General features: G+C 44.7%; 1 protein-coding gene across 3 annotated transcripts in view; it reads left to right on the plus strand.

Annotated features, from left to right (window-relative positions):
• The window catches only part of Rffl (ring finger and FYVE like domain containing E3 ubiquitin protein ligase), a 66,969-nt gene that overhangs the window by 8,925 nt on the left and 30,882 nt on the right, over positions 1 to 27,162 (plus strand). The window contains exon 1 of one of the 3 annotated variants that reach the window (XM_026780226.1): positions 17,035 to 17,135. The exons of the other annotated variants lie outside the window; for them this stretch is intronic. Coding sequence (XP_026636027.1) covers positions 17,039 to 17,135 — 97 coding nt within the window. The 5' untranslated portion in view covers positions 17,035 to 17,038. Of the gene's footprint in view, positions 1 to 17,034; positions 17,136 to 27,162 lie in introns of those variants that run through there. 3 annotated transcript variants of the gene reach the window in all.

A 27,162-nucleotide genomic window follows, 5' to 3' on the forward strand; every position in this document is an offset into this window, starting at 1 on the left:
GGGGGGGGCGGACACACAGCCCCACAGCCTCTGGGGGTTTCTTGAGCTTTGTAACTGTCTGGCTTCTCCTTAAGGAATTGCTGCCCAGCCATCCCTACAGGTGTCCAGAGGTCAGGCCAGCTGGAGACTGCTGGCCCATGAGTAGCCAAGGGCAGTTCATTAGTCGTCTGCCCACCATTGTTTATTTGTTGGTTGTGTTAATAGATTTGAAAGAAAAGAGCCTTTCCTAAGTAGAGCACCCCTCCCCCACCCAGCTTTCTCCTGTTACCTCATTTGTTTTGGAAACTTTCCAGGCTTGGGATGATCTCTTGAACACACTGACCTAGTGACAACATGAATCAACATACAGTATCATAAATGTCCTCCACCCCTATTTTTCTTCCCTTTTTACTCAGTCATGACTAAGACCAAGATACCTGCTTTGGAAATAACCATTGCTTCATCCTCCCTCTGTTGGTTTCCAGGTTCCCCCAAGTCTTGAGTCAGTTAGGTTTGGTTGTAGCCTCTCTTAACCGTGGAATTAAACCATAAGCTTTACTTGAAAACGCTGGGTAAATGCTCAAACTCGGGAAAAGAGGGTGTCTTCTCGTGCTCTGACAGGTGGGTCAGCAGAAGTCCAGCTGTGTGGAGGAATGATTAAAGGTAAGTATGGTTCTCTAATTTTTACAGATATGTAGCCATTGCTTGGACACTTTGGATATTTGTTGGAATAGAGAGGATTAGAGGCTAAAATTATATGCAAAGGGGGAGGAAAGAAAATCTGCTGGGAGGTGGTGGTGCACACTTCTCTCTGTCTGTCTGTCTGTCTGTCTGTCTGTCTGTCTCTGTCTCTCTCTCTCTCTCTCTCTCTCTTTGTGTGTGTGTAGACCAGGCTGGCCTCGAAATCACAGGGATCCGCATGCCTCTGCCTCCCGAGTGCTGGGATTAAAAGGCTGCACCATCATGGCCAGCTTGGTGTACTTTTGATCCCAGGAGTGCTCAAGAGGCAGAGACTGGTGGATCTCTGTGCTTTCAAGGCCAGCCTGGTCTACAGAGCTATTTCCAGGACAGCTAGGGCTACACAGAGAAATCCTGTGGTGATTTGAAAAAAAAAATGCCCCCAAAGGGAATGGCACTATTAGAAGGTAGGCCTTGTTGGAGTAGGTGTCATTGTAGGGTGAGCTTTGAGGTCTCTTTTGCTCAGTGTGATACTCAGATCAATTCCTGTTGCTTCTGAGTCAAGATGTAAGAAATCTCAGCTCCTGCTCCAGCACCACATCTGCCTGCATACCGCCATGCTCCCTGCCATTCCTGCTCAGCAGCATGGCTGCCTGCATACCACTCTGCTCCCTGCCATGATGATAATAGACTAAACCTCAGAACTTTAAGTGAGCCACCCCAATTAAATGTTTTTCTTTATAAGAGTTTCCTTGTTCATGGTGTCTCTTCATAGCAATAGAAACTCTAACTAAGACAAACTCTGTCTTGAAAAACTAAAAAAAAAAAAAAGAGAGAGAGAGAAACTTGTTCACCTCTAATTCTGCACTTTGGGCAACAATATCGTCTACCAATGGGAGAGCTGTCTCAATCTGTGTCAGAGTTTAGGCCTTTACTAAGTTGGTGGGAAGAGGGAAGGCAGAATAGCTCCTAGAGAACTTGACAGAGGTCTTCTACCTTTTGGTTCACCTTTGGTCATATGGTTGGACTGAACACTCCAGGTGACAGGCCCAGCTCAGTGTCCCCCGCGTTACAGCGCGGACACAAATGTAGACCAGTAGCTTGTGGACTAGTGACTGAACCAACCAGTTACCACAGTGTACAGGTCTGTACTCTCAGGCGGTTTTCACCAGACTCCTAAGTCACATTTCCTTGGCTACATCTGGTAGGATTTTTTTTTTCTTTTCTCTTGTCCCCCCCTTTTCTCTATCCCTCCATCCCTCCATCTTCCCACAACCCCACATTTTGTTGTTTTGCTGTAGATGTGGATGGCCATGAACTTGTGGCTCCTCCTATTTGCCTTCCTCCAAGTTTATCTGCCTTGTGTTAAGTTTCAGATGTACTACACCACCACACCTGGCTTCAGCACAGCCTCAAACTTCCAAAACCAGTATCAAAAGTGAAATATTTTTAGAAAGACAAATACTTTTGAAAAACAGTCAAACAAAACAGGGACTGGAGAGAAGGCTCAGTAGCTAAAAGCACTTGCTGTTCTTGGTGCTTACGTGGTGGCTCCCAGTCATCCTAGGCATGCATGTGGCACACACACATACATGTAGGCAAAACATTCACACTGAATAAGTAAAATGAAATTTCGTAAGGAGGAAAAAAGCCCCAGAGTCAGAGCACTTGCTTAGCACATGGGAGGGAAGTCCTGGGTTTGCTTCCAACAGTGTGAAGTGTGCGTGTACACACACACCCACACACCTCCACACACCCTTCTGGTTTTGTTTGAGAGGAAGTAGAACAAATGTGAAGAGTTCTGAATATCGTGTCAAGATATTCAGGTTTTGACGCTGTGACATGTAACCGAGTGTTTGTTTTTGAGCTGTTCTCACGAGGGCTGCTCTTCTAACTCTTTATTGTGCTGCTTTCGACTCCCAAGCATCACTTTTGAAAAAGCGGTAGGAATTGGAATTTGCTACTAACGTACTTTGACTATGAAAGTAGTGAAACATACTTTGTGTACGTTTTAATATGCTGACTGCAACATCTTTTGTGGAGATAGCACATGTTGTGCCTTTTTGTGTGTTGTTTGTTGTTTTTGAGACAGGGTTTCATTGTGTAGCTCTGGCTATCCTGGAACTCCCTTAGGTAACTTTGAACTCCCTTTGTAGACCAGGCTAGCTTCGAACTCAGGGATCAACCTGCATCTCCTCTGGAGTGCTGGGATTAAAGGTGTGCACCACCACCGCCCATCTGACATTGTTCTTTGTATTCCTAGAGGTTGGTGAGGTTCTGTATCTCAAATTTTAGTTTTCATCAAATCTTTTTTAAAATGCAGATTCCAGCCCCATGTGGTGGCACATGCCTTTGATCCCAGCACACTCAGGAGGTGGAGGCAGGCAGATGTCTGAATTCAAGGCCAACTAGGATTGCAGATTGAGACGCTAAAACAGAGTTCTTGTTTCTAGTCCAGACCTGTGGAAGTTAAGTGCACGGAAGTGAGGTGGTAGCATTCTGTCTGATACAGCTAATCTCTAGTCCCCACTTGGAGAAGGTATATCAGTGAGAAAAGAACTCTATGTTCAAAACAAAAAGCCAGAAAGGTTGAGAAGTGCAGAAGTCTTTATTTCATAGAGGAGATATAGAGGAGAGGCACAGAGAAACGAAGGACTGGAATCAGGTCTGCTGTCTCCAGATGGGTGCTACTCCCATACTACCGCAGCATGCTTCCTTCCTGCCTTGTGTGCTTTGTATCAGAAGCTGTGAGGTTATGAGAGCAAGGGCGCTTTGGTTCCTTGGTAATAGCAGTGACCAGCTGGCGCTTAGTGGTGGGGAGGGTTAACATACAGCGCTGGAGAGATGGCTCAGAGGTTAGCAGTACTTGTTGCTCTTGCAGAGGGATCTGGGTTTTGTTCCCAGCACTCAAAGGGCAGTTCACAGACCTGTGTAACTCCATTTCCAGAGCATCTGATGCCCTCTTCTGCTATGACATTCAAGCAGACGTACATGCAGACAAACATGTACATTCATGCAGACATACATGTACAGACATACGTGCAGGCAAAACACCCAGACTAAACTGATGATGTCCTAAACAATGAAGGACCAGCTATCCCCCCCCCCCCCATAGGGTTTCTCTGTGCCAGTCCTGATTGTCCTGAAACTCACTTTGTAGACCAGGCTGGCCTTGAACTCACAGAGATCCGCCTGCCTCTCTCCTTGAGTGCTGGGATTAAAGGCTTGTGCCACCACCACCCAGCTCAAAGAACCAGCTTTGTAAATGGTTCCCTCCTACCCCGACCCTCATCTATCATCAAACAATTTTTTTGTAAGTTGTAAGAGGAAAAATGAACAGAAAAAGCATGGGCTTGAATGTCATAGCAGTGTCAAAGTGCTGTGAAAATATCTTAAGTGTTTACATGATTTTCTGTCTCTCTTGTCAGATCTGGTGCACACTTTGAATAGCATTGTTCTTGGTGGTTGTGAGGCTATCTGAAGAATTTGATGCTGTGGGTCTAACATCTCTTTCTCTCTAGTGCTGCTTGTAACTGTAGCAACCAAGTGAGACACCTATTCCATCACCTAGGGAATTCCTAGGTTAGAATTGTAAAATACAATGTGAGAATTAGGTGAATGGACATTACCTTTGATGTATTTAAGAGTAAATTGGTAGAACTGTATCAGGAGACATACCCAGTTCTTGTAACGAAGTGCTACCATCTCCAACTTCTTGGCCTGTAATGTTTAAGTCACCACCAACAAAGATACTGAAAGACAGAGACTAGAAAATGAAATTTCGAGGTGTGTGGTTTGAGCATTTCATTTCTGCTTGCTTTCCAGCTGTCCTGTGTAAGAATTGTGGGAAGAAGCACTAGGCATTTGTATTGGCTATAATGTCCAAATTGGTATCTGTTTGGGGCTGGGTAGAGAGCTCTCTTGACGTGTGCTTTTCATTCCAGCTTGATTGATTGTTTAGTTGCATGAAATTTTGAACTGGAAAGACTATTGGAACATTATTTGGGTAATTAAACAGTAATGAAGCTGTTTGGATGTTTGCAGGGAACACGGCAATAGTTTCAATTGTTCAGAAGCAGAGCTGGTCAGAAAATGTGGCATCTGTGGCTTCTGACACAGCTCTCCAGACGGCTGGCCATGCTGGGGTCTTTGTACAAATATTGCTTAATGCTTTGAGAGAGAGTTTGTGTTTCTGATTCCAGTGTCTATGTCCCCCCCCCCCCCCCGAATAGATGTGGAAGTTGCAAAGGGGAGAAAGGCATTGCTCGTGTCCAGGTAATTCTTGGCAAGTGGCTTTCTCACAGCGTCTCCAGAGCAGGTCCTCCCCTAGCCTCCTGAGGAAGAGTGCTTTATGGCACCGCTTTGACCCTGGGCCTTTCTTTCCTGTTAATGACCAGTTGGTTGGCTATCCTGCTGTCAGGTTGTGAGCCATCGTACAGTGGCCTTGGCTAGTATAACTTCCATTAGGAGAGATGGGTGGGGCCCATGAATAAGGGTACAGATGACTTTGAAAGTCTTACTGCCTGCCCTGTGAAGTCTTGATTTTGACTTTGAACATTTCCTTTGGTGACGGATGTAATAAAACTGTCACTACAAACAGCCTCCTTCCTATTGGAATCTTATGCTGGCCACAGGAGCTTGGGAAGCTGGGTGTGTTCGGCAGGGTTTATTTTACCCACTCAGTTGTGGAAGATGATCTTTTTCTGAATGAAGTTGTTCGCGTTCTAATGCTCTGTAGACCAGACGGGCCTAGAATTCAGAGGTCAGCCTGGCAGGCTTGTTCTTGCCTAATAATATGAGAGAACTTTTTGTGTAAGACTGATGAAAAGACTGGCGTTTCTCTGCTGTGTGGAATATGCCTCCTTGTGCTGTATTTTACTTGAATGAGAAGTGCCAACTCAGGGCTCCGTGGGAGAGCACTTTACTTCTCTAGCACATGCCAGGCACGGGGTTCCTTCCTGTACCACAAAACCAAAGAGGCCAAAACAAAACACACAGCCTGAGCTAGGACTTTTATCATATTATCCCATTTAGCCCTCCTGGTCATCCAGCAGGATGTCCTATGCTATTACCTGTGTTCCACAGATGTGAAAAGACCGAGAGCCGACCTAAGACCACCAGCATTGACACTGAACCAGCTGAACATAATAGTTGAATGTGGTAGTTGAATGTAGTTAGTTGTTTTACTCTTTTGGCTCTTTATGCATTGCTCTTTGGGGACCACTACCCAGCTCCCAAATAAATCACACAATCTTTTTCTTACTTATGAATACCCGGCCTGAGCTTGGCTTGTTTCTAGCCAACTTTTCTTAAATTATCCCATCTACCTTTTGCCTCTGGACTTTTTACCTTTTTCTATTTCTCTACATCTTTGCTTTCCTTCTTATTCCGTGTGGCTGGGTGACTGGCCCCTTCTTTTCTCACTCCTCAATCTCCCTCCCTTCTTTTTCTTGCACCTTGAAATATGTTCCCACATTTCTCCTCCTATTTATTCTCTCTTCCTGCCAGCCCCACCTATCCTTTCTCCTGCCTGTCTATTGGCCATTCAGCTCTTTATTAGACCAATCGGGTGTTTTAGACAGGAAAGTAGCACAGCTTCACAGAGTTAAATGCAACATAAAAGAATGCAACACATCTTTGCATTATTAGAATAAGTGTTCCACAGCATAAACAAATGTAACAATGTAACACATCTTAAAATAAAATTCCACAATAGTTAAGTCCCCAGCACTAGGCTGTCACTGCTGTCCACCCCTTCAGCTCATTGAATGCACATACTTTTCAGACTGAGCCTTCACAGATAGATTCCATTTCATATAATGTGGGCTTACTTGTTTTGAGACATGGGCTTCCCTCTGTGGAATGCTATTTAAAAATGACGTATTTGTTCCTAATTTTCCTAGTTTACTTTTTGTTAGTACTAAAGAATTGTCTTATCATTTATTCATAATCCCAAAATCTTAAATGTATAAACCAGCCACCCTTAAAAGCATATTTGGCTAAATATCTAAAGCTTTGGTTTAGGACGATTTCATCGGTGGGTTTTCAGATCATTTTTCTTTTCTTTTTTTGAACACATCTTCCTGTTTTTGAGTAGATTTCTTCATGTAGGAATCCTCCATGAGCTACGTCGTAGATGGGCTTGCACGTGGGGCACATGGGGAGATCATCACAGGACATAGAAATACTGTCGTTATCTTTTCCTACCCTCCTGGTCACATGTGAAAGGCCCTGCTGGGTAGAACTGCCAGCTACAGTGGAGGTCAGTCTCACACTGTAGACATACCATGTAAGCAGACCTGTTTGCAGCAACTGATTGCACTGCCTGATGCATGGACAGCCTGTCTGCTAACCACACCCAGGGAGGTAGAGTCAGCTTGTCTGACTGCTCTGGTTCTTTCTCATTGGGCATTTGACTGTCTGCTGAGCTGAACCAGTAGGGAGAGTGCACTCTGTGTGGGTTCCTTTGCTCTTGGCTATAGGGGAAACAGGAAAGTGTCAGGGAGGGTTAACACACAGGTTAGGCCTGAATGGATTTCATTTGGGCAAGCAATCTTTCCTTGCTTCAAGACTCTTTTTTTTCCCCATCTAGCATAGCATTGCCTGTAGAATAGTCTGAAAAGGTCTGAGAAGTGCTGTATGCAAACTTTTACCATTCCCACTTCTTCGTCTGTAGTTGGTGGGGACAATTCACTAATTGTACTTTGTTTTTTAATTTTTTTCCTTTTCTTTTTTCTTTTAGGTTTTTTGTTTGTTTGTTTGGTTGGTTGAGTTTTTGTTGTTGTTGTTGTTTTGTTTTGGCTTTTCGAGATAGGGTTTTTCTGTAGAGCCCTGAAAGTCCTGGAAATCACTATGTAAATCAGTCAGGTTGATCTCAACTGAGATCCACCTGCCTCTGCGTCCTGCGTGCTGGGATTAAAGGTGTGCATTACCTCACCCAGCCTCCACTAATTATTCGTTTAAGAAATTCTTTTATTTTTTAAGGGATATTTATTTTATTTTATCTATATGAATGTTTTGCTTGAAGCACTGGCCACATAGAAAGTAGAACATGGTTTAAGGGGAGAGCATTACAGGAATGTGTTTGTCCGTGTCTCCTGTTTGCACCTAGTCCCCAGGAAGTCAGAGGAGAGTCAGCTCCCCTGGAGCTCTAGATCTGTTGTGAGCTGCCACGTGGTTCTGGGAATCTAACCTAGGTCCTCCTCTCCAGCCTCTGAAAACATTCTTATTTTGAGGTGATTACAGTTTCACAAAACATTGCAAAAGTTGGGTCTATGAAATGGCTCAGTGGGTCAAGCCTTTCTGCTGCCAAGCCTGGTGACCCAGTCCTATCTGTGGGGCTCACGTGGTGAAAGGAGAGAACCAAATTCTGACGCTGTTCTCTACCTCCACAAGCAGACAGTAGCATGTGCCCCTTTCCCAGGTACATACATAAAATAAATAAAATGTAGTTTTAAAAGTTGCAAAAACAGCACTGTTCTCACATGCTAGTCTTAGTCAACTTGATGCACAAACTAGAATTCCCTGAAAGGAGGGAACCGTAAGATCCAGCCATTAGTGATTGATGGGGAGGACCTACACTATGGTGGGTGTTGCCATCCCTAGACTGGTGGTCCTGGGTTATATAAGAAAGCAGGCTGGGCAAGCCATGATGAGCAAGCCAAAGTCAGTAAGCAGCGCCCCTCCATGGCCTCTGTATCTCAACTGCAGAGTTTGAGTTCCTGTCCTGACTTTCTTCAGTAATGAACAGTGATATGGAAACGTAAGCCACATAAGCCGACTTGCTCTGGGTCATGGTGTTTCATCATAGCAGTTGTGACCCTAGCTCAGATATCATGTATCCTTCATCAGTTTTCCCCAGTGGGTCCATTTGTTTAGCCACTATCAATCCAGGAAGTTGACATGGTTCTACTATACACACACCCCTCCATCCCCACCCACAGAGAGAGAGAGAGAGAGAGAGAGAGAGAGAGAGAGAGAGAGAGAGAGAGAGAGAGACCTACCGACCTACAGACAATTTTGGTCCCCTCTTTAGAGTTTCATACATCCTTTTCATACACCACTAATTCTTGGCAATTAGTAATCTCTCCTTGTTTTTGTCATGTTAGAAATGATTCGGAAATGGATTTTTAACAGTACGTGACTTCTTGAGATTGGCTTTTCCCCCTTAGCATAACACCCTCCATCTCAATTGCATTGAAAATAGTCTGTTCTTCCTTGCTGAGCGGTGTTGGTCATTCACCTGTGGGAGAGCATGTTGGTTGCTACCACTTTGGGGCTATTGTGAACATTCATGTGCTGTAGGTATGTATATGGACACAAGTTTTATTTTTTGCTACCTTTATTTTCTTGTGTGCTTGTGTGTACATGTAGGTATGTGCCGTGTGTGGTGCAAGCATGGAGGTCACAGTACAACTTGGCTGGTGTTGGTTCTCTCCTTCTACCTTGTGGGTTTCAGGGATAAAACTAACGTCAGCAGGTTCACAGGCCCTGGCTACAAGTTTTAATTTCATGGGGTTAAGTGCCCAGGAATGCAGTGGATGGGCCTTACAGTGAGTGTGTGGTCAGATTTCTTTTTCTTTATTGTTCTGAAGTATCGTTTTGTTGTATTGCCCGCTCTGGCCTCCAACCTTTGGTTTTGGTAGATTGTTCTGTTTGTTTGAACTCCTACAACCTGCACAAACTCTCTGTCACTGTTGTATTCCTAGCCCCACGATATTTGGTTTTTAAATTCACCAGGTTACTCAGTAAATCAACAGATTTTGAGTTGTGTGTTTTTAGCCCTGCACATGATTCTTTCTCTATTCCCTGTGGCCGGGGTGTGCAGACTCACTTTGGAACCTGCTGCTGTGTGCTGGGAGTTGGAACCAAGACTTACTCTCTTGTTTGTTAGCGCAGTGCTGCCTACGAGTGTGCATCCCAGTTGACAGTTTCTGGTGACTTCTTTGTAAAATCTGCCTCTGTGACAGTACCCTCAGAATTTGGCTATACATAAAAGTTGTTCAAATTGTTTTCTTTGTCAGGTAATTTAAACGGCCTCTTTAAGAATGCTGCAGCAGCACACAGTGCACGGAGAAAGAAGGCAAGCTTCCACCCTGCCAGAAGTAACTGAATTAGTCATAGACTCGTTAATTATGTTTCTGTGCTTGTGTATGTGCGTGTGTGTGCCAGTATGTCTGTCATACGCTCCACCCCCACTCATCAGTCACGGTGCTTTGTCCCGATGGCTAGTATCTTACAGTGATAATTTTCCTTGTAAAGTATTTAAAAGCACTGTGCTAGAGCATAGGTGTCCAACCTGTTACTCATGTCCTGCTACACAAGGGATGGGAGAGGCACCTGCTTAGAAAGATTCCAGTTCTAAATTTATCTTTCAAGCTGAGACCTAATCATAAAACTGTACATATTTATGGAGTGCCTTGTGCTGTTTCAAAATGTATACACTGTGTAATGTTTTTCGTTATGTCTATCTTCTCCAACATTTATCATTTCTTTGTGGAAAAGAGGATCAAACTCTTCAGCCTTTAGAAATACAATATATTATGCCATCATCGTGTCCAGTCACCATGCCTCTTACTCCTGTCTGACTATTGTTCAGTGCGGCGAACTCCTGACCAGCGAGAAAGAACGACCACGACACGAGGATTCTTTTCAGATCACGCTTTACTGGAGTGCACTTGGTTGAGAGATAACATGAAGCGAAGGGGCCTGAGAGCACTAAGGCAGCTGCTTATATATGGAATTGGCACATGGGTTGCCCTGTGATTGGTTGCCACCATCAGCTGACACCAGACTGCATCGAGATAGGCCCAGGGACCCCCATTTACCGCGCATGCGGGAAGTGGGGGACAGGCAGTTCTCAAAGGCATCGCCAAATATGGAGTATAACCGGCAAGACAGGATATGGTGCCATCTTGCAATGGCGATCCTGTCTGGCTCCCTGCAGTTCAGCACCCATTTGTCAGCTTCTCCCCATCTCTCCTTCCCCTACCTTTAAGGATCCAAAGAAGATAAGTTTTATTCCTTGTTACATGGACTTGGATTGAGATAAGGCTATAGCTTTTTTTGCCCATAAGTGAATAGAATCTGGATGTTAGGCTGCATTTTCGCTTTATTATAAATAATGCAAGTCTCATTTGTGCTGTGCTCTCTTTCTGAACCTTGGGGAGGTGGTGACCGTGAGTACTGTCATCTTCAGAGAATGTGTAGTCCTTTGGGTGTTTGTCTTCTCAGCTGCTTAGTCAGACCGAGTGGTTTTTTCTTAATACTCCCAAAATGGACAGCTCAGTCTTTGTTTTGAAATCATTCCTTCTGTCTTCTCTCCCTCTTCCGGTACTTGGATTACTTTGACAAGACATTCAAGCTGTGCTGCCGTATCTCTTTATTTCCATGGCCCATAGAAGCCAGTTTGATCATTAACTGTAGGCGAGCAGGCAACTGTATCTAGTTGGCTAGAAGTTACCCTTAAAGATGAAGTACATGTTGACAGAGGCCCCCTTGACTTGGAGATGTGAACAAAGGTAACTCAGTCCTTTGGATTCTTAGTGGAAACCATGGTGAAAGTTTAGGAAATTTGACTTAATGAGACAGGGCGTGTGTATTGGGGGGTGGTGGCAGACATTTGTGAGTGTGTCCTTGTGTGCCTCTGTGTGTGAGAATGTGTGTGTCTAAGGGTGGGGGAGAGTGGGTGTGTGTGTGTGTGTGAGAAATGTCATTTCAGGAGGCAAAGAATCCAAAGGTATTATATAGTATATATTTTATATTAAGGTATTACAAATTCAGATGGTCTCCAGCATTGAGTTACTTTGCTCTGAGAGGAAGGTTATTGGGCCAAGACAAGTAATAGGAAGAGAGCCTAATAGCTGGTTCATTATGCGGCCATGAGATTGTTTGGGTGATGGAGTTTGATGACAGGGGCTTCTTCCCTGCCCCTTCTCTGTATGATCAGCTCAGGAAAAGAGCTAAGAAATAGCCCCATGTAGAAAATTACACCCACAAATGGCTCCAAAATTTCCATTGCCAGCTTCTGAAATGAGCTGCCCAAGATAGCAATTTGATCACATTGCCGACAACCTTTCTCCCAGTCCCATCATCGGGACCTCAGACTGTGTCCTGACAGCTTCGACTTCTGTTGCTGTGTGCTCGCTCCATTTTCAATTACTGACATACAGGAATTCAGATTTTACTGTGGCTGAGGTAGGTGGTTGCTCACCTCTTAATACTGGATACCTTTCCTGAGCTATGAAGGATTAGATCACAGTGAATAATAAAGCGCCCACAGTTGCATTATCGAATAGATTCTGGTAGCTGTACCATGGGGGCAGGCTGGGGTGGTGCACCCTCACTCTGCCCGAGGTCATTTGCGGGAAAGCGCTGTTGAACCAAAAAGCAGCTTGAGCCTCAGCTCTGCTAGTTCCTGTATCTGAACCACGAACATGGCTCGTTAAAGATTAAAGGACTGCTTGGTTCTTCTGGCCCCAAGATGGAATGATCTCTGCTATGGCGACAGCTTCTCTCTCCCAGGAGAGGCCATTTTATACAGCAGGTTTGTGCTTCCAAATGTGGCTGGGAGCTGCCCTGGCTGATCCTGTGGTGATAAGGTGCCATTTGGGCACTCTCAAGACATATGAGCTCTGGAGCATCCCGTGGTTTGGGTTTCTGGGAAAACTGCCTCATCAGGAAGTCAAAAGCCTCACCTTTCAGCCTGTCCCCATGGGGGAGGCGGTCTCCTTTGTTCGTTTGACTGTTTTATGGAGTCAAGTGAATTTGAATTTTCTCAGCAATAAAAAGTCCATGAAGTCCCTTGTGCTGCGTCCCAGGTGTCCAAGCAGTTCGGTGTAACCAGACTGCAGGTTATGAGTAGTTAGAGTAATTGTCTTTTGGAGACTTGAGAGAAACAATGGCCCAACCAAGAAAATAAGTAACAGTTGAGTTTTATTCTATGTGTGATTCTTGTGGGTAAGAGGACTGATGTCGAGGACCCTGTGACTACTGTTTAACCTGTCGAAAACACTTCCTATTGCTCTGTTCGTGCTTCAGGTAAGTAGCAGTAACCGCCAGGCACTGTCTCAGGCTGGTTCGGCCTCTGAACCTCCTAGAGAGGGAGCAGCTTGTTTAAAATTCAGCTTCTGGGGCGTCCCCCACTTCTGTTCACTCAGCAGCGGAGGGAGTGGGGTGGAAGTCATTCTCCCTAAGCACTCTTCTTGCTTCTTAAGCCGCGCTAGAGTTGATTCTCGAGTATCCTAAGGCTTACTTCATTTTTTCCTGCTTAATTTCTGTGGCTCATTAGATGAGCGATGTTTGTGTGGCACCCATATTATCTTTATTAAGGAGTAGGTACTCTTGTTTATTTATAAAGGGATTAGGTGGAGAGACAGCTCAGTGGGTATGAGCACTATTACGCCAGGTGGTGGTGGCATACGCCAGCTTTAATCCTTTAATCCCAACACTGGGGAGGCAGAAGCAGGCAGATCTCTGTGAGTTTGAGTCCAGCATGGTCTTCTATAGGGTGAGTTCCAGAACAGCCAAGGCTACACAGAGAAGCCCTGTCTTGAACCCCCCTCCTCAAAAAAGAGCATTATTACTTTTGTAGAGGACCTGATTTTGAGTCCCTGCACCCACATCACCTGTAGCTCTCTCTCTTCTGGCGTCCATGGGCATTGATGTACAACCCCCCATACTTACATAATTAAAAATAAATCTTTTTTTTAGAAAAAGGGATGTTGGGGCAGTAAGAGCCCTCCACATCAGCGATTAGAATTTGGCAGTGTCTGGGGGAAAAAAAAAAGAATTTGGCAGTGTTTGGGACAGACATTGGTTCTTAGAAATTTTGGTCTTATTGATTCACTTTCAATTGGATGTTCGATGTAAGATTAATTTATAAAAAAGAAATTTACTGAGCGTGGTGGACATGCCTACAGTCTCAGCATTCAGGAGGTGGAAGATCATTCATTTGAAGCCTGTCTGTGCTACATACAAAACTTTCTCAAAAAATTTTACTAGTAAAGTTAAAAATGGCTCTCAATCTGCTGCCTATTGTAGCTCTTCCTGAACATGCTGTCCTCTAACCTCTGTTTACATATCCTTGATAATCTTATATGGATTTAGGAGTCTAAAGATTCTTTTTTTTTCGTTTTTGTTTTTTGTTTTTCGAGACAGGGTTTCTCTGTGGTTTTGGAGCCTGTCCTGGAACTAGCTTTTGTAGACCAGGCTGGTCTCGAACTCACAGAGATTCGCCTGCCTCTGCCTCCCAAGTGCTGGGATTAAAGGCGTGCGCCACCACCGCCCGGCTAAAATGTGTAGCCCAGGCTGGCCTCGAACTCGTGATCCTCCTGTCTCTGCCTCCTTCAGCAAATCCTACCGGCGTGCGCCACCACAACCGGCTAAAGATTCTTGAGGAATGAATTTTTAATTAATTTTTTTTTCATAGTTGTACTATTAGGAAAGAAAAGTCAGTATATGCTTAGTCAAGTAAAACAATGTTTGAGATGTATGCAAGTTTTACAGTTTTAATTTTCAGTGTGTGGGGGGAGAGAGGGGAAGACCAGACAGCACCTTCTTGGGGGTTGGTTCTCTCTTGCCTGTTTTTGTGGCAGTATCTCGTTTGTGCTGTCTCAGACCAGCTGGCCTACAACTTCTAGCTGATTGTCCTGTCTCTGCTTCCTGTCTCATCTTCCATTCCTGCCACGAGTGCCAAGAATACAGATATAGACCATTACCTCCAAGGGTGGGGTTGAGATTGTCAGCTTGCAGAGCAAACACTTTTACCCAGGTGACTCATCTCCATGGTGTGTCTGTGTGTCTCATGCTGGCCTGCAACTTTCTGTGTACCCAAAATCATGTCCTGTCTCAGCTTCCCAAATGCTGGGATTACAGAAATGAACCACCACACCCAACCCATATACATATATACACACACATACATAGATACTTTGCAACTACCCATTTTAAAAAAAAATCAGCAATCCTATTAATAGTTTTGGGTGGTAGGTTGCTTAAATTTTCAGATTGAAAGAATTTAATGGCAGAACCAATGCTGTTTTCCTTGTTCCTACATAGTCTGTTTTTTACATAATCTCATAAAACCTCAAGTGCCCGAAGCCATTAGTTGAAATTTAGTAACTTTTATGAGCTCTCACTTTTTCCAGTCTTAAAGGAGATATTAGGGTAGAGCATGGCTGTCAGAATCTCAGAGGGGGGGCGTGATAGCCCTGTGAAGTCTACCAGTGTCTTAACAAATGTTCCTGGTCCTGAGTAGTTCTTGGTGTGGTTCACATCGACTCCTAGTGCCCTGCACTGCTTAGGTTTTTGCTGCTCTAAAAGTTTACCAGTGTAGGAGGAGCCAGTAGCTTTTGTAACAACACCATTTTCCAAGAGGCTGTGTCTATGGACCTCAAGAGTTGTTTTATATTAGACTGTGGAGCTTATCATCAACTACAGAAGGATGTTCTGAAGTGTGGTTCATGAGATAATGGTTGTCAGCTGCTCCAGAGATGTTTTATCTTCTGAAAAGGACTAATTAGCAGGGAAACTTGTCTTTAAATACTGGCATTTTCTGAATAGGAAACACTGATGGGAGACAAACCAGGGGGCGCTTATAACACTTTCCTCTACAGTGGCTGTCCCTCTGGAACTGCTTAGTTATGAAGAATTGGACGAGCGGGATGAAACAACTTGTTCATTGTAGAGGAATGAAATAGCAGTTTTAAACCCAAATTCTGTCTGTATGTACTTTCTGTTGTTGGCGATTTTTGTTATTTTTGTTTTGTTTTGAGACAGGGTCTCACTATATAGCTCTGGCTGTCCTGGAACTCACTTTGTAAACCAGGCTGGCTTCAATCTTACATAGATCCACCTGCCTCTGCCTGAAGTGTTGGGATTAAAGTTGTGCACCACCACCGTCAGATTTGCCTGTACATTTTAATTAACCTATCATTTATTGACTGGCCGCCTGTGTTGGCAGCTCCATTCAGAGTTCATGCCATCTGAAAGCTACCTTGAAAGGTGAAGGAGGCCAAGTGTGGTGGCCTTGAATGCCCTTGCTGAGAAAGAACTGGTGGATTTGAGGGGAACGCTCACATGTCTTCACTAGAGAACAGATGATCTTACCAGTTTCTCTTCTTGCCAAATTAAAACATCTAGGGGCTGGAGAGATGGCTCAGTGGTTAAGAACCCTGGCTCCTTTTCTATAGGGTTTGGTTCCTAGCACTCACAGCCATCTGTAACTCGTCTCAGAGGCTCTGATGGTCTCTTCCAGTCTCCTCAGGCATCATGCAAGTGTGTACAGACACATATGCAGGCAAACACCCGCACACATAATTTATTTTATTTTATTTTGTTTTTTTGGTTTTTTGAGACAGGGTTTCTCTGTGGCTTTGGAGCCTGTCCTGGAACTAGCTCTGTAGACCAGGCTGGTCTCGAACTCACAGAGATCCGCCTGCCTCTGCCTCCCGAGTGCTGGGATTAAAGGCGTGCGCCACCATCGCCTGGCCCGCACACATAATTTAAAGCACCTAGACCGCAAGGACTTGGTCTCTGTTTTCTTTGTACAACACCAATGCCAATTCTAGCCTGTCAGGGCTAATTCAATAATAATGACTAGCTCTTGATGAGCCATCATTCACAAATTGATTTTTAAATAAACAGCTAATAAGAAAGAATTGATATACATTTAGGGATTTTGCTTACTTTCAGGGCAAATGTTAAGGCATCCTCCTATGTTCCTTAGGCACCCCAAGATAGGATGGTAGATGATTTAGCTTCAGCATGGAGTGTAGCAACTGCAAGAAAAGAATTCTGCTATTTTAGTTTTAATGAGAGAAGTCTAGTTGTCTAAGGAAATGGAGAGGTCAGAGGAGGCTGAGTTGAAAAAGAGGTGAGCCTGGTTAGAACTGATAAAAATTCACCAGTAGGATTCCACCAGGCCTTAGTGACTCCACTGTTCTCCCAGTCCACTGACCCAAGTGTTAATCTTTATAACAACAAAGCTACATTTGTATCTCCCAGGAAAATCTTGAGAGCTATGAGCCTGCTAACTGCAGCACCTGGCTGTGGAGAGCCTCAGGCCGCTCTGAGATGAAATCTCTGGACCGGGCCTTCATAGCTTTCCAGGTAAGGGCTCCAACAGTGGGGGAAAATGAGCTTTACCTGCCCCCAGGTAACTCTGCCCTTGATTGAAGACAATCAGTAGGGTGCCTAATTGTTAGCTGCAGCTGATTGCTCCTGGCGCTGGAAGGGTCGTTTGGGAATTTGGAGTTTTGCTGGCGTGAGTCAGCACTGTCCTGGGTAAAGCCTAAGCTCTGTTGCAGAGTTGCTTACCAAAGATCCGTCCCCAGGCGGCACCATTCAGTGTGCCTGAAAGCAGCTGCTGTTGGCCCCTGAGATGATCTCATCAGAACATGGCTCCAGCGACCTCAGCTGCAGCTGCTTCGGGCAGCCTACTGTCTGCTGTGGCAGTGTTTTGAGACAGGCAAAAGCAGGTAACCCCAGATGTTTGGTTTTTTTTTTTTTTTCCAATTCCCAAAACCAGACTAAGTTGAGGGGTAGAAACTGGAAAATCCTTAGCCTTCAGACGTGAAATAAGGCTTCTGAATTTGGGAGTCTAAAACCAGTTCTTCCATTCTTTGAAGTGGTCCTTAAGGGGACAGATTTCCTTTCTTTGGGGATGTGGGTGTTTTAGACTTGACTGAGCAGACCAGTGATTGCATAAGAGGTATGCGGCTTTACTCATATTTTATTTTCTTTCTTCTGTTCTTTTTGTGTCTTACGAGAAACCGTTTGATTAAACTAAGTCATGATGAAAGTAAGGCAGGCACATTTGCTCCCTTTCCTGGTAACCGGCTGCCGAACCGGGATGCTGGTAACAGTGGCTTCTTTCCCACCGATCTTTCTCTGAGGGGTTGTGCTCATTCCTAGTTTTGTTCAGATCCCTGATCATCTCTTTCCTGCTTTTTCCTGCTTTTTGCCTCTAAGCTTTTTATCTGTACCTGAAGCGATGCTGTCACCTCTAGACATTCTCCTTCCTCTCAGGCTTTGTACACGTGGGCCTTCTCTCAAACACCTGGTCAGCTGATTTAGTCCAGAAGTCACTTCTTCAGAGCCACTGCGTACTTTCCGATCCTGGGTGAGGCTCCGTCAGGGTGTGCTGTCTATTCCAGCCTTAGAATGGGGGTGTAAGAACCTTGTTTGTTTTGTTCTACTTGTGTATCAATGGTAGTCGGTTCTCAGTAAAGGTAGAATGTGGAAAATCCTACACTGAACCTTCTCGTCTCTGACCCGCGTGCAGTCTTCGTCATTCTACACATAGCAGCCTGCTCATGCTTCCCTGAAGTTCAGCAGGAGCCCCTCCACACCTTGCTCGCATGCTGCCGCTCTTCACTCTCTTGTCCCCATCTGCCCAGCAGCACACTGTTGAGCCTTTCTCCCAGCAGTCCTCATTTTTCCTCTCCCAGTGTCCTCTGATGTGTTTTCACGTCCTTTTCACTATCTTATAAATGTTGAGGTGTTCAAGGCTTTGCCATCTTCCTTTCCTTCGGAGACCCTGAAATACACTCTTAAATTCAGCTACCCTCATTATATCTCAGTAGCCTAGCAGTGTTTATTCAACCTGTACCTTATTGGCAATTGGACAAACCTTGATGAACTGTCTTGTGTGTGTGTGTGTGTGTGTGAAACACAGCCAAAGCCCCTGCTAGCAAAAAGCCTCTTAAACCCAAAATGTACACAACTGAACTCATCATTCTCACCTGCTGCCTGTGTGCTTGAACTTTGCTAATTATACCCACTAACTCTTGCTTTTCGTTCATTTTTATGTTGACAGCCTCTAAATGTAGTAGACCCGTGGCTGCTAAGTCCTGCTGACTATATTGGAGTACTGTTCATACGGCTCCTCTTCATCCTCGGTCGTTACATAAACTGCAGATGACTGGACGTTTTAGAACAAGTTTCCCATAGCCAAGCATAGTGGTGCACACCTTTAATCCCAGCACTGGGAGGCAGAGGCAGGCGGATCTCTCTGAGATTAAAGACAACCTGGACTAGAGTGAGTTCCAGGACAGTCAGAGCTATGTAGTTGAACCCTGTCTGGATGGGTGTGGCATGGGAGAGACAAAAAAATTTTTCCCCTTAATTTTTATTTTACATTGTATGAGTGTTTTGCTTGTCTGTATGTGTGTATGTGTGTCTGCACACACATCGTGTGCATGCCTGATCTTTACAGAGGCCAGAAGAGGGCATTAGATCCCCTGGAAATGCAGTTACAAGTGACCGTGAGTCCTGTCTGGGTGCTTGGAACTGATGGTGGTCCTCTAGAAGTGCTCTTAACAGTAGAGCTGTCTCTCCAGCCCTTAGATGTTTGTTTTTACTGTGCTTTGCTTTCTTTCTTTTTCTTTTTGTTTCAATACAAGTCTTTTATTGTCCCAAAAGACACCCCAAATCATATTAAAATTCAGGATCTTGTTTCTGGAACTGGTAACTTAGGTCTACTCATCAGCCTGCTGCACTGTTCCCTTTTCAGACACATAGATGCCATCCAAAAACTTCCTGATATCCTTGTGCTTTGCTTTCTTTAAGCATCTCAGTGGTTTAGAGTTTTGTTTGTGAATACTTTAAGACAGGGCCACCTTCTACAGAGACTACCCTTTCCCAAGATTCCACATGCCAAAGACTGATTTTGCCTGCAGGAATCTGATGCAAGTCCTGTTCAGAATTTCTCTGCTGGACTTCTGCCACTCTGATGTAAACCTCAGTATACTCCCATCTTCTCCATGTTGTTGCCAACATCTTCTTTTTGTTGTTGTTTTGTTTTTCAAGTCGGGGTTTCTCTGTGTAACAGCCCTAGCTGTCCTGGAATTAACTCTGTAGACCAGGCTGACCTCGAACTCATAGTGATCTGCCTGCCTCTGCCCTCTCAACATTTTCTTCTTAAAGGCCAAATCTCATCTTCCTGATCCTGAGTTTTAGAACCATTGCTGCTGACTGTGATTTGTAAACCACTCCAGACTTAACAGTGTCCTGATAACTGCCTGTCTCTATCTCCCTCAGCTACCCTCACTAAATTGTTGATTTTCCCATTCCGTGGCCATGACATATCCCTTTAGGCTAATGGTTCTCAACACGTGGGTCATGACCTTGGGATCATGACCTCGGGATCTAATGTCCTTCTCACGGGGATCGCAAGACAGGTATTTTACATTGCGATTCTTAACAGTAGCAAAACTGCAGTTATGAAATAGCGACGAAAATTATTTTATAGTTGGAGGTCACCACAACGTGAGAAACTGTATTAAAGGGTTGCAGCATTGGGGAGGTTGAGAACCAGTGCATTAGGGATTGATCTGTTTCCAGTAGCAGCCCCTTCCCTAACTGCAAAGGCTCATCCCCGGGAGATTTCTTATCTATAAAGTCTCTGACTTGAGTTTGATTATTCTTCCTTATTTGGGCTTCCACAACTCGGTCTTTTCTCTCCTCCTCTCCCCCTCTTTCTCTTCCCCTCTTGTTTTCTCCCTCTCTTGTTCTCTAGTTATCTTGTTCCTTGACTGAATTTGGCCCTTTGTCTGGAGCCTGGTACATCAGGCAGAGTGGCTGAAATGGATCCCTGGGGTTAAACCTTAGTTCTAAATGTCTTTATCATTCTTTTAAGTGTTGGATGATCCATATGCTCTCTGGTTAGATGGATGGCTCCTGTTGGATGAACTCAGACTCATGGCTGCTTGTTCATTTCACTGGAGTCTAGATAGTCACTCTGAGTTTATGTGAAGATTAAACGGCTTGATGAAATCTTGGCACACCATGTTGCCTGGTGTTTTTATTTTGTGTGTATGTTTAACTGCCTGCATGTTTGTATGTATATGCATGCATGCCTGGTGCCCTCAGAGGCCAGAAGATAACATCAGATCATGGAACTGAAGTTAATGGCAGTTGTGAGCTGCCTGGGATGGGTGCTGGGAACCAAACCCAGGTCCACTACAAGAGCAGCAGAGCCATCTTAACTGCTGAGCCATTTCTCCATCCCTGTTGCCTAACACTTTTTATAGTGTATTATAAAACTAATTCTGTATCTCATTTTATCTGATGTATACAATAACCCTGTGTTGGATTGACTTTATTGCCCCTCTTCCCAACTAGTGGTTATAAAGCTAGTTCTGATATAGAAGCGTTTATTCACATAAAACTGGGAGGGGGTGTGTTCTTTTGTATCATTAAGCAACTAGCTAGTCACTTTGTAATTAAATAAACCTTGCCTAGTTCTACATAAATAGCGCCTTTGCTCAGAAGGCAGGGGCTAAGCATTTCTTTACCAGGCCACTTTATGATCAAGGTCGAAGAAGGAATAATAAGAGATCTGGCCTTCTGTCCTATGCAAAGACCTCCATTATGGTTAGATACTTCTGCACTCCAATTTAATGGGCTGTGAGTGTGTATTCTTGTGCCTGTGCGCCGGGGATAGGGCCCAGTGCCTCCCACGTGCTAGCATGCAAGTGCCCTTTCCCTCTGAGTTACAGTCCATCTGGCTTTCTGTTGTGCTTCCAAGCTTGCTGAAGCTTCCCTTTGTGCTGTGAGACCAGGTGAAGAGAAAAGCAGGAAATGGAGTGAACTGTGTCTTGTAGACATTCTAGTAGGGGATTACGTTTGCTGTCAGACTTGGACTGTGAAATTAAATTATAGAAAAATCCATTGATCATTGGGGCTAGGAAATGTCTGGTAGGTACAAATTGTTCAATTTTGGTTCCATTATACTTGAGAGATGAGAAAAATGTTGAAAACTAGGTCCAATTAAAAAGTTGTTAACCTAGAGAAACAGAAGCTAAGAGATAGGTAGCTTGAGTCCCACCTTCAAGTAGAAGCACAGTTGTCAGTGTACTTCAAGAGTCAACAGGAGGCCGGGCGATGGTGGCGCACGCCTTTAATCCCAGCACTCGGGAGGCAGAGGCAGGTGGATCTCTGTGAGTTCGAGATCAGCCTGGTCTACAGAGCTAGTTCCAGGACAGGCTCCAAAATCACAGAGAAACCCTGTCTCGAAAAACCATTAAAAAAAAAAAAAAAAAAAAAAAGAGTCAACAGGATAATTCTAGGACTTCACTCCTTGGAGGGTAGAGTGTTGAAGTTACCCTGCAAAAGGACAAGTGCTATGGTTGGGAGTATTGCTGCTAATGTTGAGGCAATTTACCATATTAACCTTAGAGATTTTTTGTGAGAGAATAATCAGTGTACAGGCACATGACTTACGAATTTGGCCGCATATCTGAGTCACCTGGGGGAATTTACAGGCTTGGACTCCTAGGTACCAGACGTGTGACTCAGTGTCTCCTGGGGGTGTTAGTTTGTAAGAGACACTGTGTCCTCTCTGGTAATTACCAGCAGCATGGGAGTGGGGGTGGGGTACAGGGCCAGATAAGTTTAATATATAGGATTGCTTGGTGGGCACTTTAAGAAGGCCACACCTGACCTGTTGCTTCCTGCACTTGGCTGAGGCTGCTTGGTATACTCCTCCATCCACGCTTCCTCCTGAAGTCGGATCTCATTCAGGCAGCACATAGTCAGAGCGTCTTTCTCTGCTTTCCTCGGTTTTTCTTTCTCCTACTGTCAAGTGCAACATAGTGTGTTTTAGTCTCTAATTAAATATTTGTGAAATGATTTGACTGTCTTCTTCCTTTTCCTCTACCTACCACCGTGCTTCTCCTTGTAAGAGGCTCTCAGATTTTGTTGAATGGGCAAGTGGTTGATTGAATGCATTCAGGAATGAAATGATATTTGGATTCAGTTTCAAAGGTGATTAGGGTTTTGGAATGAGAAATTAATTGTTCTGAAGTCTCCAGTGTAGATCACGTTGCTTCCAGAAGGTGGATGAACTGGTTTGGAAGCGTTGAAAGGTTGGATTTTTACTTTTACTGTACTTGGTGTGCCATGTGGATATCTAGCAGGCTTTTAGAAATACAGTATTGAAACTGAGGGCGAGACCGATGTCAGAGAGAACGCCACGGGTGTGTGCTTGCAGCCAGTTACAGTGGGCCCCTGCTGGATGCCGGACAGCTGTGCTATAGGGAAGGTAAAGGAGAGACGCATAGAGCGTCCTCGTGAACTGTGTTGGTGAGAATGTTCCAGCCAGGAAAGGGACAAGTGCCTGGGGTCAATGAATACTTTATTTTTTTGAGAAATTGCAAATGGAGTGATAGGTTAGAGTGAGGAGAAGGAGGGAGAGGTATAAAGTGAGAGGGAAGGCGGCAGAACCAGTCACACGGGGCCTTGCCCTGTGCTTTATTCAAAAGCATGACGGGAAACCATTGAAAGCGATGAGTGGAGTTTATCTATTTTCTTTTAAATAAATGTCCACTGTGACTACTCCAGCGATAGAACGTGGCTGCATTAAGTACTTTTCTCAGTCTGTCGTGGCAGGAATGGCATGGCAGAGTAACATGGTGGCTGGAGCGTGTTGTGGGCACCTAATGTCTGCTAAGATCAGGGAGCAGACAGCCGAAGATGTTGGTGTCCCCTATGTTTTGTGCCCCCACCCCTTTAGTTAGACCCCACATCATGGGGTTGTGCTGCCCACATTCAGGGTGGGTCTTCCCTCTCCAGAATACCCTGAAAGACAAACCCAGCGTCGCGATTCCTGAGTGATTCCAAACTCAGTCAGATTGATAGGAAGACTGTCACAGTGCAGAGAAGGGATCAGTGAAGAAGTGTTTGCTCTGCAGCTTGGGAGCCGAGGCAGATGAGCCGGTTATAATAGCGTCCACACTGAGAACATTTTTCTTAGATCTTTCCAGGTTTCTCTTGACCACTCTTTGATGTAGTCTCATCTTTGTTTTGTTTGTTGTTTTTCCAGCCAGTCTGGTGCTTTATTGCTGTGACCACCTCAGGCTGTGACCACACACCTGCACAGCAGACAATGCCTTTCCTTCCTTTACTGTTTCTTGGTCTCTGCTTCTCTTTGTGTTTGGTGAGCCAGCTGGCTGCACATGGCTCTAGTCTGCTCGGGTAGCAGGTCCAGAGGCTTGTACCTTGCTCTTGTAGAATTTCTTGAGGTTTTTCCTTTGGATCTGGTTAATGGCAGTGAGGACACTCATGGATTTGGAGAGCTTGGCGCAGTACTGCCTGTCGTCTGAGCAAGAAGCTGGGACAGCTCCACCCTTGGATTGTCCTGTTTTAGCATGTCTTCCTTGATCTTAGCCTTGGCTCTGCTGCTCACTGCTTTGGGATGTCTGGCCCAAGAGCATCACATTCCTTGTTTAATATATTAATACCATATCACTATTCAAGCCTTTTTACATACTATTCACACAGATTTTATGGACCAGGGTTTTGAATTTCTTCAGGCTTCTAGCTTGTCAGAATCCTCTTCTTCCGTGACATTTAAATTCAGATTCTAAGGCCGATTTCTAAATTCTCACTCTGACTCCAGTCCAGCTATGCAATTTAGTCATGACTCTAGGATTGTGCCTCAAATCAAAACCAGGTACTTGTACTTAACGCGTCTTTGATTTCTTTCTCAGGCACCTTTGTTTCTGCTCTTTCCCAGGAAGCCTCCTTTGTCTGGTGGTCACTGGGAGCGTCCCATCCTCCTCTGACTCCTCCACAGGAGTCTCTTTCGCGTCACCCTTATGTCACAGTGCACTTTTCTGCCTTTTCTTTTAGCGGCTGTGAACTTGTGTTTATCTCACTGTGTTCTGTGAGCGGATCTGTGTGCTGACTTCTGCATTCCCCCTGGTGTCCACTTCTGTTCCTTGCACACAGTAAGGCATTCTGTCTGTCTGTCTGTCTGTCTGTCTGTCTGTCTGTCTGTCTGTCACACGAGCACGTGGAGCTTCTGACTGCCATTTGTCCCCTTTCCTCTCTTTCTGAGATGTGCTCACTCGTATACTTACCTGCTCCATTCTCTCACCCAGATTTTCCCATTAACAGTCACTTGGTGTGGGTGTGCCTCCTGCTGGGCCCATCCCCCACTCTCTTATGCTTCTCTTTCCACAAGTCACTTGACTAGTATGGGAACAAAGTGTGATAACATTAAGCTCATAATAAAAAGACCGTATATGAAGAATGGTCTTTAAGGTTTATCATTAGTTTTCTTCCAGGTGGGAAATTTTCTATCCCACATTGAAAGGGAAGAGAGGGTAAATTCTTTGGGTACTAGATTGAGGCATGTGGTATTCCCACTATGGGATGTGGTGTGTTAGAGACATCTTTTTAAACCAAAGAAATCATCCAGGAAGCCAGAAGCATTTCCACCAAATGCTAATTTTAAATCTACAGCTGGAAGGATCATTAGAAATTAGTGGAGTTCCACCCTCCTCTATTTTCCTGATGAGGAGACAGACCAAAGGAAACTAAATGACTTGTCCATAAAAGCCAGGCTGTTGTGCCCAGCGTTTACTGGGTGGACTGTGGAAAGCCGTGGAGTCAGACTAGTATGAGGGCCGCAGGCCTCTCAGATGCTGAAGCCACTGGAGTGCTCAACAGCTGCTAGGTTGGTGGCAGGCTGGGCTCAGGGCACTGTGGACCAGCTGACAGAAACCTGTTTCTTCTGCATTTGAAAGGGGGCCAAGGTTTAATCATGAAAATGCTTCTAACTTTTGTGGCTCCTTTTTTCAACCTTCATATTCCAAGTTTTGTTTTAGATTTCATTTCCTTATCTTAGCACCATTTGTGGTGTTTTTATTGCTTATTGCAGGTCAGATGTCAGTATGAAGCATGGGACATACAGAAAATGTCATAGAGGTTTGTGACTTATGAGTGCTTGCTAGGCAAATCTTTGACTTTAAATAGTAATGGATTTTCCTGTCCAGTGAGCTGGTTGTCAGAAGCCATGAAAGGTTACCTGTTTGTCAAAGGTCTCACGTTGAGCTGGAGAGCTGCAGCGCAAAGCAGTCAGACAATCCCAAGCAGGAAGTCAGGTTCAAACCAGAATGCGCTTGTCTTCACTGCAGCTTGAGTGCTTGCTCTGGGGAAAAAGTCAAAGCTTAGCCAGGTGTGGTGCACACCCGTAATTATTCCAACATCTGGAGGCTGAGCGAGAAGTATCCAGGCTAGGACTTGGTATTGAAGCTTTCCTGGAGAGATCAGTTCCTGATGTGGAGAGGAGCTGGTAGCCATTTACAGCACACCGGAGTGCCTTTTCTCAGTGCTGTGATCCGGGCCAGACTAGCAGGAGCTTAGGGGAAGAAAAGGTGTGAGGGTTTGGTTTTGGTTTTGTTTTTCTTAGTTTACAGTTTATGGAGCTAGTCTGCCATGGCAGGAAATGTGTGGTACAAGGACATGCCTAGTCACAGTGCATCTGTAGTCCTAGGAGAGCCAGGAGTAGACACGTGGGCACATCCATAGTGCTGACTTGCCCTTGTCTCCTTTAAGTTTCACGGCCTGCCAAAACAGCCATCACCTGGGGACCAAGTGCTCCAACACAGGAGCCCATGGGGACATTGCACATTCAACCACAACACAGCTCGGGCTTCTGAACACAGCAGTCTTTCTTCTGGGGCCCAGGTCTGTCTGTCTTTGGAGTCTGCAGCCTGGTGTTTCCCCTGGTTTACACCATACTGCCTCCATATGGTTTATGAAGTGAAGTTACACTGGAGTGACGGCTGCTGGTCTACTTTTGGTAGGTGTGGGATTCAGTCTATGCTAGCTTCTTTTTTTAAAAAAATAACAACAAATTTTAGCTCACAATTCACCAGATTTTTGAGTAGCAGGTTCCTTTTGTGAGTCTCCAGGGTTCCTAGTACCTTCTTTCCCAGTGTGTTCTGACCCAGGTAGTTTACAAAGTTACTCTGGGCCTTTGTTAAGGCTTTTTATCTTTGGAGGAGGCGGGATCTAATAGTAGCTGCTCACTTGTTTCCCCCTTTGGCAAGTCTCTGGAGAAGCTATCAAATAAGTAATTTGCCCTGAGGTCACCCAGCTGGTAAACAGTCACAACAGCCCCTATTTTCCAAGCCCTACTCCCATTTCTCATTGCTTCCTACTGTGAAATCTGCTTTATTGCCTTGATTAGGGGACCAGATTGGCTATGGGATACCCACCTGCAGTGAGTCACCTTGGAATATTTGTGGATTATTAAAACTGCTTGAGTTATTTCAAAACTGATCCATTCTGCTGTCTCAAGCTATAATTAGGTGCAGGTAAAGGTCTTCTTTTAAATTACCTTTTGACTAAGAAACACATTTTTATTGTCCTAAATCACTGGGATTGTTGGCTACTCAGGCAGGCACCTCTCTGAGCAAGCTTCATTAACACTTTCAGAGCTGACGTTTTCTTTGTTTCAAGAACCAGCCAAGGTCACTGAGCCTAGTCAGGTGCTGAGAGTAAACTTGGTTCAGTACATTGAACTGAGCATGCTCAGGGGTACCTAGGCTTTCAGGTAAAGGCTTTAGTTACATTGCAGTCTCTGTGTCCTTCCGCTTTGTAACTCAAGGGGCAAATTGGTAAGAAGAAAATAAAACTTTTTTAAAAATGGGGGCTGGGTTGGTGGCCTTGCAGGTTCAGTTAATGAGGACTCTACTTCCTAAATCAGGACTG

The sequence above is a fragment of the Microtus ochrogaster genome, chromosome 7, assembly GCF_000317375.1.
Source record: "Microtus ochrogaster isolate Prairie Vole_2 chromosome 7, MicOch1.0, whole genome shotgun sequence".
Classification (NCBI taxonomy): Eukaryota; Metazoa; Chordata; class Mammalia; order Rodentia; family Cricetidae; genus Microtus; species Microtus ochrogaster.